Raw genomic sequence first — 12,599 nt, 5'->3', positions numbered from 1 at the left:
CATATAAGTGTAAACTAGGCATAAAAGCTGGTAAAAATGCGTAGCATAAAAATTGAAAAAAATGGGATATGATCTATATAGATGGTAAATAAATTTGCATAATATATAAACTAAAAGTCTGCACAAACTGTGCACTTACAGTCATTTCCATTCCATGACTTTAAAATATTTTTAAACTGACTAAAATTAGCAATTTTTTTAAATCATCAGGTAGATCATTCCATAAAACAGCGGCTGTGTATTTAAAAGAGTTCTTACCATAGGTTGATGTCCGAACCCTAGGTATATCTACAATATTAGAATATCTAAAATTATATTTACAGTCTTTCAAAACAACTAAATCATGTAAGCATGGTGGTGACAATTTATATAAAAGTTTAAAACACTCAATAGCCATGTTACGCATACGTCTTATTTTCAGTGATGGAACCTTAAGTTTGCTCGTAAAAGTAGTTCATCATATGAACTAACATAGTCTTCATATATAAATCGTAAAGCCCTTTCCTGATTTTTTTCCAATTTGGTGGTGTTATTTTTGTTGCAAAAATGCCATGCTAAAGGACAAAAATTAAAATTAGATAAAATAAATGTGTGGAAAATTGTCAGTTTATTCAATTTAGTAAGGTAGCAGCCAATGCGCTTCAAAACATTCAGTAGTTGGGATGCTTTACGACAAATATTTTTAATGTGGTGATTAAAATTAAGTTGATAGTCAATATCAATACCCAAAAGTTTGACAATCTCATCACAGGATAATTTTGCTGACTGTATATTAAAAACAGGCTTTTTTGCAAATGTTTTATTTCCAACTGCGATGGCTTGGAATTTGTCAGGATTTGCCTGCATACAATTAAATCTGAACCAGTCAATTAAAACAGCACTTTCTCTTTCGAGTGTACATAATAAATTATCAAAATCATTGTCAGCATAAGACAGAGTATTGTCATCGGCATAATTATACAAGGTACATGTACCATGTTCAATAAAATAGAATATGTCGTTTATAAAAATATTAAATAATAGGGGCCCCAGGATTGAGCCTTGGGGTACCCCTTTCTGGATGTCAGCCCAACTGCTGAGTACTCCCTGAAGTTTGAGTTGTTGCCTACGATATGTAAGATAATTTTGAAGTAATTTCACTGATTTAGAAGAAAGACCGTAGGCAGATAATTTACTTAAAAGAATATCATGAGGTAAACAGTCAAAAGCTTTCGAAAGATCCATAAGAATATCTGCCACATGTACATATTATTATCCAAAGCTGTTTTCCAATCTTCAAGGAGTCTCAGCAAAGCTGTCTGACATCCATGACTTTTTCTGAATGCACACAAAAAAGAATGAAATATATTCTCAAAAAATTCAGTTAACTGGTCAGACATAACCATTTCATAGACTTTTGAAATTGTTGGTAAAATGCTCACAGGTCTATAGTTCTTTTTATCCAGTGGATCATTCTTTTTATGTAATGGTACAACTTGAGCTTCTTTGAGTCTGTTGGGAAACTCACTGGAGTCTATGGTGTTATTTATTAATGTTGTTATGTGTTTGTTGAGTACTGGTGCACCAGCTCGTAGTAGTTTAGATGATATTCTTTTTTTTATATTGATCTTTTTCACAAGTTTGTTTACTGTGTCAACATGTATAGGTTTAAAATCAAACGATTTATCATGTTGTATGTGAGATTTAATTTTTAAAATACTAGGATGTGTTTTTTCTTTAAAAATAGTACCTTTGCCTATGTCTTGGCAACATTAACAAAAAAGTATTAAAGTTGTCAGAGACATCTTTAGTGTCGTTTAAAATTTTATTATCATCCACAAGTACAATTTTTTGTTGGCTACAGATAGATTTTTTTAGATAAAAATGGTTTGACTGTGCTATAAAAGTGTTTTGATTTTTGTCCTCCAGCACATCTTTCTTGAAAATAAATGTTCACTGATTCTCTTTTTAATTTTGTGACCATATTTCTTTGTCTTCTATATGCTTCCCAAGTTTTGCTTGTTTTGTATTTTTCAAATTTTGTTCTCAGCATTTGTTTGTGAAAAATAGCTTTTCTTAGTTCTCTGTTCATATATGGTACTGAGTTTTTTTCGAGGGTATCTGTATTTCATTGGTGCATGACAATTTATCACATCAGAGACTTTTGTTTCAAAATCATTATATACCAAATTTATATCATCTATACATTCATCTGAATCATGTCAAAAAATTATATTATCAAGATCATTAATATAATTATCAACATTAAAAGATTTAAAACTTCTGTATTGTGTCTTACTGTTTACACAATTAGGTGTATGACCTTTTATAAAAGTAGATATTATATGATGACAATCACTAACACCATTGTTAAAATTCAGTGTTTTGAAACAAAGAGTTGTTCTGTTTGTAAGAATAACATCTACAAGTGATTGTTCATACCCTTTCATATAGCATGTAGGTTTTTTCACTATATTTGACAGATCAAAAATGTCACATATATCCTCCAATATTTGTGATTTGCTTTTAACCATAAAATCGTAGTTAAGATCACCAATAACCAAATAATTTTCTATAAATTTGGAACCTTTATCTAATAGTATATTTATGGAGTCATAAAAAATATTATTCGCCATTGATGGTGGACGATAAATAGCATAAATTAACCATTTAGTTTTATCCAGAGTAATCTCATATACATTTTTTCAAGAGTCTTATATTCAATGTCAAGTCTTCTTCAGGCTGGTATGTCAGCTCGCATGAAAGTAGCTATACCTCCTCCATGGTCAGTACGGTCTCTTCGCTGTAGTTTATACCCATCGACTTCAAATAAGGAGTCTTTAAAAGAAGAGTCTATAATTTGGTCTCAGAAATAATCAGACAGTCAACAATTTTATCAAGTAGAATTGGTTTAAGTTCATCAAACTTGTACCGCATACTGTTAATGTTTAAATGGCATATATGAGAGTTGTTTATATGCTTTTTCCTAGCTTCTCTAAGTTCAGTGAAGATGTCAGACCCTGAACTTTCTGAAGATGACGATGAGTTGCTAGTGTTCATACATGTAGAGTTTTGTAAGAAAATATCAAAAAAATGAATTGGTAAACTTAAATGAATTACAGTCATTGCATAACCACGGTTCTTCAGAGTTACATAGATCATTGTAACTGGTAGGTGAAATATTGGCACATTTAATGTGCCACCAGTAGTTGCAAGCCTCACATAATACTTCACGGTGGTTTTTCGCAACTACTTTATGGCAGTGACCACATGAATGTTTAGCTGGTCCTGGGTTGAGTGAAATATCACCACTTATAACGAGAAGTATCAGAAGTCTGTGATGTCGTTGTTTAAACTCAACTGGGATAGATGGTGGGCATCGCATACTATGTGATAAAAAATCATGAAGTGAAATTCAATATCTAGGTCGTTCGCTAGGGTTACGTTGTACGTGCCTGTCGAGTTTTGACAGTAAAATTAGTCAGAAATAATGTTAAAATGTGGCACTACATTAAAATTGTTAAACATAAGCTGCTCTGTTTGCTGATGTAATGATACAGTTAGTATAAAAACACATACTTGGTAAAACATCATCTTAGCTGATTAAAAAAGAACATTTAAAAAAAATGGAATTCATCCCCAACACTGATCAACCGCAAAGAAAAATCTGCCACACATTCTTTCTTCACACTTGGTTTTATAAGGGCATTGCCAGTGGCGGAGTTGGAACTTTTCAATAGGCGAGCCCGCTGACTGACATAAAAAGGGGGTGCGTTCCAGTCATGCTGCAGTAATTCGATCCCTAAAATATCAACCAAATTTTTCCCACGAAAGGGTCGAAGGTGGGCCCCCAAGATCCCCCTGGATCCGCCTATGATTGCAATTTCACTGACCTTTAACTTTTGTTAACCGTTATTCTGAACTTTTAACATGAAATCTATAGACGTCAATCTAATCAGGTAAAATATCGATCTCTGCACATGTAGTATAAAGTATATTTTAATCATATTGTATCTATAGACATTAGCCGACATAAGAGCATACATATTTATTTAGAGTCGGTATATAAGCAATATAATTACAAACATCAGCTCTAAGAGCTATATATATATAAAAATTTTCCTATTATTGTAACGGGGGGGGGGGGGGGGGGGGGGGAGTCATGTGACTAACAAAACTAATCCAGTAAAATTTTATTATTGGCACCAGACGTATTCAATGTATTGAAAACTAAACGCCCTACAAAACATAATACATACAATTATAATTATCTGTCAATATCTTTATTAAAATTATAAATAATATATAACATTCAACATATATAAACGCATTTACATAACACAAATTAATGTAGATACAAGTATCTTGTCTTAGGGAGGGATAAATCATACTTTGTAAAGAATCACTCTGATTCAAACAAAAAATTCTCTGAAACCGATATTATCAAGATGCTTGATTTCTTGATTGACAACATATTTGTAACGTTCGGAGGACGTGTTTTTCAACAGACTGTCGGCATCCCAATGGGAACAAACTGTGCCCCTCTACTTGCCGACTTGTTTCTTTATTATTATGAGGCTGACTTCATGCAGGAACTTCTTAGGAAGAAAGATAAGAAGTTAGCAATATCCTTTAACTCTACTTTCCGCTATATAGATGACGTTCTTTCACTAAACAATTCAAAATTTGGTGACTATGTGGAACGCATCTATCCCATCGAATTGGAGATAAAGGATACTACAGATACAGTTAAGTCGGCTTCATATCTTGACTTACATCTAGAAATTGACAATGAGGGTTGGTTGAAAACAAAACTTTACGACAAAAGAGATGATTTCAGCTTTCCAATTGTGAACTTTCCATTTCTAAGTAGCAATATTCCAGCAGCACCTGCATACGGGGTATATATCTCCCAATTGATACGATATTCCCGTGCTTGCATTTCCTATCATGATTTTCTTGATAGAGGGTTACTGCTCACAAGGAAGCTATTAAACCAAGAGTTCTAAATGGTGAAGTTGAAATCATCCCTTCGTAAATTTTACGGACGCCATCACGAGTTGGTTGACCGTTATGGAATAACCGTTTCACAAATGATATCGGATATGTTCCTTACGTCGTAACTACAATCCCCTTCCCTTTCATGAATGTGACCTACCGAATTAGACTATTTACCGGATTTGTAATCACATAAGCAACACGACGGGAGCCACATGTGGAGCAGGATCTGCTTACCCTTCCGGAGCACCTGAGATCACCCCTAGTTTTTGGTGGGGTTCGTGTTGTTTTTTCTTTGGTTTTCTATGTTGTGTCATGTGACGTATTGTTTTTCTGTTTGTCTTTTTCATTTTTAGCCATGGCGTTGTCAGTTTGTTTTGGATTTATGAGTTTGACTGTCCCTTTGGTATCTTTCGTCCCTCTTTTAATGCACAATAAAACAAAGTTTTTATTTTTATCATCTTTTCTTAATCTGTATGAATTATCAAAAGAAAATATCTTTAACTTTACGAAAATGTTCTCGGAACTTTATCATTAAAAATGCACCAAGTCGAATACTTCCGTGAATATGATCAATAAGTACATACAATTGAAATTACTGTTATCACGCAATACACATAAAAGAGGGACGAAAGAAACCCGAGGGACCGTCAAACTCATAAATCGAAAATAAACTAATGACGCCATGGCTAAAAATGAAAAAAACAAACAGACAAAAAATAGTTCACACGACACAACATAGAAAACTAAAGAATAAGCAACACGAACCCCGCCAGAACTAAGGGTGATCTCAGGTGCTCCGGAAGTGTAAATGAAAAATAGATTTCTGTAGTGGTGGAATCAAAACTGTGATATTTGAAAAGGTCAAATCAATGATGTAGATGAATATAATATTGAAAACCAAATAATTCCCAAAATTGTGCCAAATCCAAACAATGCCGTTTATTCTTGGTGGTGGTAACACCCAAGAGTTATGATTGTTTTGAACTTTGAATTTTAGAAGTTTGAATTTACCACGTAACAGGAAATCTGTTGAAAAAATGACAAGGATATTGGGAAAATCGATCGTTTTTCTATCTTTCACAAAGACACAATAAGTGTTTTATCTTATACCGTTTGTTTTTATCACTTTAGACGAGGAAGTATTTCTCTGAAGTTTAACGTATTCATTTATTTCCTGTTGCCCTTATTACAAATGCATATTAAGTTTGGGAATTCTGCAGAACAGTATTCACATCAGTATATGAAATAAAGCAGAGGAAAGTTGTGTTCAGAACCAACCGTATGTATTTTCAATAATCTAGCTTGGAAATAATAATAAAAATAATTATTTGTAAAAAAATCTTTATAGATATTATCAAAATATTTTCTACGTTCTCTCGAGTGTTTAAGATATTCTAAATCAGACAGTAAACTGTGATTGGTGAATCACTGATATCATGACTATTCATTGACCTGGTATTTTAATGCAAGTGATCACATCACTATTTGTACGATAAGACGTCTATAAAAAGCAAACAACAATCAAATCAGTTGTGTTACCATTGGTTGTCCTTAGCATAACATTCGATTTTGATAAGAACTCTGCATCAACAAATTGACCCTATCATTTGGTATTGTTCCAATTTCTGGAAATGGGGTAACAATTCAGACTTTTGGCACTCTTTACAAACATTTGAATTCAATTATGAATGCTACAGATATCATGACCATGTTTGCTTTCAGATTGTATTGAGAACACGTGATCATGAGGCAAATTCATTTGATGTTTTTGTTTGGATTGGGTCTGCAGACAGTGAATACACGTATTAACACAACAGATGAATTTTGTTTCGAACCACACTGCACATGTAACAAGAAACAGAAAACCGCGATCTGCACAGGACTTGACTACGTTCCACACCTTCCGAAATTTGTTGAAGAATTTGAATTAAACCATAACAATTTCAGTAATGTCAATTTTTCTAGATGGTTTCTATCAAATATTACCAAAATTGACATCAGAAAATTTGTATTGATCGGAAATTCTATAAAATATGTTAAAAAAGACGTCTTTTTGGATTTTATTTCTTTGAAATTACTGGCAATTTCAGACGAAAAACATTTGAATGCAACTAGTCTGAAAAATGCGTTGAATTTCGTAAATACAACGCAACTGAAGAAAATTCATTTGTATGGAAACTATTGGAAACTGTTTCCTTTTGATGTTTTTGAGGCAATCAGCCTACGAAAAGTGACAACAATATCGCTCGAAGAAAACCAGCTGACTGAATTCGTGTTCCCTTATTGGTATACTGAATTAAAAAACTTAAAAAAGATCAACCTATCAAAAAATAATATCATATATTTAATTCTGGATGATAATGTTAAATTATTGGCTAACAAAATTGATCTCTCAAGGAATGATATCGTTCGTATTCCAACCTTTTGTGATAAAATGAACAAAAGCAAAGTTCCGAAGCTTCAAATTCTGGTTTTGGACGGCAACGCTATATCTTATTTATATCCGAAATGTTTCAAGTGTTTGCCAGCATTACAGAACATAAGTCTACATGCCAATAGATTAACGATTTTAAGGAATAATACATTTTCAGAACTTCCACAATTAAGATATGTTTTCCTTCAATTTAATTATCAGCTGAAAATAATAGAGCATACGGCATTCAGAAGCACGTCGTTAATCAGTATACATTTTGGATACAACAATTTCCGATTTGACAAGACCAACAATAATGATTCTAGGTTTAATGCAGAACACATATTTAAACACTCGCCGTCATTACAATTTTTAGATTTAACGAATAACTATCTGCCGTCTGATAAAACTACAGTAGGTCTGATGTTTGCTCATTTGGATGAGATGAGATATTTGATTTTACAAGCGGTAGGTTTGAAAGTACTTTATCCTAACTTTTTTAGAAATTTGACATCCTTAGAGAAAATAAGTCTTGAAGGAAATTTCATAAAGTCTTGGCCGCCAGAAACATTTGCTGATATGCGTAACATAAAGTATATTAACCTAAGAAGTAATGTAATACATGCACTGAACAAATCATCTTTACCTGAAAAAATTTTGAACCAACTAGAACAATTGTACCTTGCAAGGAATCCATTTACTTGTACATGTGACCTCATGTGGTTCCGTAACTGGGTTCGAACAACAAAAGTAAACCTGGGCTTAGATTTTCCACAAGCGTACACGTGTAATTTTCCTGCTGAAATGCGAGGTCGATTAGTTATTAAATACAATCCAACCCCAGAGAGTTGCGAACCAAATAATCCGTTTATAGTAATCGTAATAATTTTGTCTTCATTTGCATTTTTGGTGATAATTGCAATTTTATTAGCTTACAAGGGTCATACCTATATAAGGAACTATTGCTATATTATGCGATTGCATAGACTTCGAAAACGGGGTTATTTACGTCTAAACAATAGTGATGATTTTGAATTCCATGCGTTTGTGGTGTACTGCGATGCTGATAGGGAATGGGTTCATAGTGAATTCATCAAACGAATGGAACATGAACAAATTAAGTTATGTGTTCATCACCGTGAATTTGATCCGGGAGTCCCAATTACAGAAAATATAGACAAATATATGAACAAATCGTGGAAAGTTGTGATCATAATGAGTAATGATTTTGCTAGAAGCGATTGGTGCCAATGGGAATGCGATTATGTTCAAGAAAGAAGACGTCGACAAGGAAAAGATGCATGTGTTCTAATCATGCTGAAGGCGATTGATGCGTACCACATGACCAGTGGTATAAGGTCCTTGTTACATACAACGCCGTACCTACGCTACAAGAAAGGCATAGGGGAAGCTTTGTTTTGGCAAGCAGTGCTGAATACTCTTAGAAGACCACTAAGTGTGCCACCCATGGCCATCTAATATGTTCATGGAAAATGTAACAACTTTTCATCTTCTGTTGTTAATTTCTAATTCCGTGAATAACACGTTCCTTTGACTCCTTAAACATTAACATTAACATTTTGTACGTAACAGATTTGTTTTATTGATATCATTTATAATATACTGTTGTCATTTAGTAATGAGTCTGGTATTTTGTAAGTAAATACATATTCACTGTTGTTTTACAGTTTAAGATAAAACTACAACGTTTCATTTTACATTTTACCTTTAAAATTGGGATTTTTTTTTATATTGACCAAAAAACTGTCAACCAGTACTAGTAATGTTCATAAGATTTCTGTATGAAATAAACATCAGAGATTATTTGAAGTATTAGTTGACCTCTGACAGGCATTGTTTCACTAAAAGACTTTAAGCATTAGTTGAAAATTTGCATATAAAATGAGATGCGTTCATAATTTAGGATATACTAGTACATAATTTGTATGAACTTAAACTTTGGTTAAAAGATTAAGAACGCTGCGAGAATTAAAAAAGTATGATTGCTTAGGTTTTCAATTGGCGATATATCACCCATATACCATGATTTCTATCGTAACAGAAAAATTAAGTTCTTCTAGTATGTTTTCCAAAACTAGGAGCATTCCTTGGTACGATTTATTTTAAAAAAAATTGTACTTTTACTTTGTGATTTGTTTCCTGTTATACCGATATCACAGGGCAACGCATTTCCGTGTATTGCATTTTTATTATATATATATATATATATATATATATATATATATATATATATATATATATATATATATTATATATAAGTGCCTATAAATAGCAGCACATGACATACAAATCTATGGGAGTGTGGATTAATCAGTACAGAGATTAATTCAATTACACAAATAAAATTATAGATTGCCTAACAATGTAATTTTAACACACTATTTAGTATGTAAATATAAGAATGTTTAAATATTTACAAAATGATGAAAATAAACGCAATATTTCGCTAGACCAACTAGCTTTATCAAGCGTGCATCTATCCAGGTGAAATCGGATGTAGATGATAAGAAACTTTTGCAGCTCAACGTCTGTGTTGCACTGAACTGCCTTCAAAATAAGAAAATTTTGCAGCTCAATGTATATGACCTCTTGCATTAACTGCCTTGAAAATAAGAAAATTTTGCAGCTCAATGTACATGTTGCACTTGGATTTAGCTACCTTAAAAATACATAATTGGTAGTTGAAGTTAGCAACGTCCATTGGCCAATATTACGGGATAAAAAGGACGATGCTTTGTTTTAAATTATTCTTTATCTTTCCTGTATCTTTTTTCGTCTTTTTCGTTAAGACCATCAGGTTCTAAAGTGTGGAGTTGGTGGATCCAAAAGTTTTCTCTTCTCCTTCTCGCCGTGGTGTCCCATTCGGTGTTGACTTCTATAATTTGGAAAGTGACATTATCAAAAGGATGTTTCGTTGAACGAAGATGTCTTGTGAGAGGACAGTTTTTGTTGGTTTTGTACGATAAACGATGGTTATTGAGCCGAATATTAAATTTGTCCATTGTTTCTCCCACATACTGAATGCCACAAGTGTCACATGTTAATATATAAATTGAGTTCTCCGTTTTACAGTTGGAATTAGAGTAGATGGTATAATTTTGATTAGTAACGGAGCTGATGAAAGAACTGCTTGTATTGGCAGCTTTACAACACAAACAATTCCTTCGACCACATTGTTTGTAGCAACCGGGCGATGGATTAGGCTGCTTGGTTAATACAGATGTCACTAATTTGTCACGGATGTTTTTAGGTCTTCTGAAGGCCATGACTGGTGGTGAAGAAAATACTTTTTTTAGATTTAAACAGTTATATATATATATATATATATATATATATATATATATATATATATATATATATATATATATATATAACTGTTTAAATCTAAAAAAATATATATATATATATATATATAACTGTTTATAAATCTATAACTGTCTTTTGTGTCTGTGTATCTATTATTATTGTGTTAACTTTGTTATTTTGTATTTTCTTGTTGTATGTAATATCGGTATCATAATTAAAGCAAGGCGTGTTTCCTGTATTGTTTTGATAATAGATGTATACATTTCTTCTTTGTATCTTTTATTGTCCAACTGAGCAAGATTTAACAGAAGCTAAGTTGGAGGAGGGTATCTAATAATGTATAAAACACACTTCCAGTCTGAAACATGTCCTTTTTCGTGTGCTTCTCCCAAGTCAGAAAATGTGTTTGTGCTTGATTTGTGTACATCTTATTTTGTCAATTGAGAATTTGGTATTACTGTCAGGTCATTGGTAGTCTCTATTTGATTTATTTTAGATCTTGAAATTCTGTTCAGGTATGTACATGTCTATTGTTAGAGGTTGTTTGTTTGTTGACCTATGGATTGTTTTTTGTGTTTTTGCGTTGCTGCATGTCATATATTTGTATACTCCACAGTGTCTTCTTTTTAATGCATCGATGAATAATAAAAGTTATTGCATATACAATAACAATGTAAGGTAAAAATAACTCACTGTTGTCAATTAAGAATTAAAGTACAAATCGAAAAAATAAATCCAACCTTTTTTAAAAAAAAATGAAAATTGAAAAGAGTTTTTGGTGTAAACTTAGTTTGCTGATACGATTGCTTTTTCAATACACCTGTAATGCTAAATACTAAATCCGGGTCTGGCTTCCATCCAGCCACTTACTGAGTGATACTAGTATTTTATTGAAGTAAAGCTGTAGACAATAACAATCAAAACCAAGGAGTAAACAAAGACTCATAAAACCAAAGGATATTTACATCAACAGTTATAAATAATAAATAAGAAACAACACGAAGTCCACTAAAAACCGGGAGTGAAATCAGGAAGGGTAAGCATTTCCTACACCGTATACGGCACCCGTCGTGTTATTTCTTTGTTCAGTTCGGTAATGATGGAAGGTTATTATAAATGAGGAAGAATATCAGATATGATTTCTGACACACTTTTGTCATAATGGCCAATCAGCTCAGCTGTTCCATAACGTTCTCACTCTCCAACTGTCTCTGCAATGCAATACTAAAGATATATTAAAGAAGCAAAAAAAAAAAAAAAGAAAAAAAAAGAGAATTTGGTATGATTGCAGATGACACAATTCGCGACAATTTGTTGGCAAACACGCCGCAATGATGCATTGTTTTGCATGGAAGCCTTAAGGAATCTATAACTGCATCTTTTTTCTAATGAAACAACTTGAATTATCTCAATCAAAATAACCAATTTTCTTTTTTTATAGACGGTCTTCGTATATTGATCATTCCATCTTCATTGAACATGAGAGATTGTTCTAATCTTTTGTTGTCAATTAATAAGTTTATTAGATTTTCATTCTCCACAATTCGTTAGAATTGTAAACCGCGAATTCGAAGTGACGAAGGTTTTGTTAAATATAGCCCATTGCCATATATGTTCGTTTACTAGATTGCTGAGAAAACCAACCAAATACGTTGTTATCCGTTCATTTTATGTGTTGATGGCTTAAGATTTTGCTATTTAATGAATGACTGTAATATTTTTTTCTGTCTATGAATAAATAACATTAAAAATTTGGTGCACACTGGATAACGCGCGTAGCGGGTTATTTAACAGTGTGCACCACATTTTTTATGTTATTTCGAATAGACAGAAAAAATATTACAGTCATTTCTTATAATTTAATTCTAAATTCCATTTT

At 32.5% G+C, this 12,599-nt stretch overlaps 1 protein-coding gene across 1 annotated transcript; it reads left to right on the top strand.

Annotated features, from left to right (window-relative positions):
* Nucleotides 1–6,136: 6,136 nt before the first annotated feature.
* On the top strand, nt 6,137–9,217 carry LOC143085423 (toll-like receptor 6). The gene is made up of 2 exons (XM_076261754.1): nt 6,137–6,259; nt 6,703–9,217. Exon 2 carries the CDS (start codon nt 6,725–6,727, stop codon nt 8,870–8,872), a length of 2,148 nt encoding a protein of 715 aa, XP_076117869.1. The 5' UTR covers nt 6,137–6,259; nt 6,703–6,724; the 3' UTR covers nt 8,873–9,217.
* Nucleotides 9,218–12,599: the final 3,382 nt, after the last annotated feature.

This window comes from Mytilus galloprovincialis, chromosome 8, assembly GCF_965363235.1.
Source record: "Mytilus galloprovincialis chromosome 8, xbMytGall1.hap1.1, whole genome shotgun sequence".
Taxonomy (NCBI): domain Eukaryota; kingdom Metazoa; phylum Mollusca; class Bivalvia; order Mytilida; family Mytilidae; genus Mytilus; species Mytilus galloprovincialis.
This window is presented reverse-complemented; position numbering and strand designations above follow the sequence as displayed.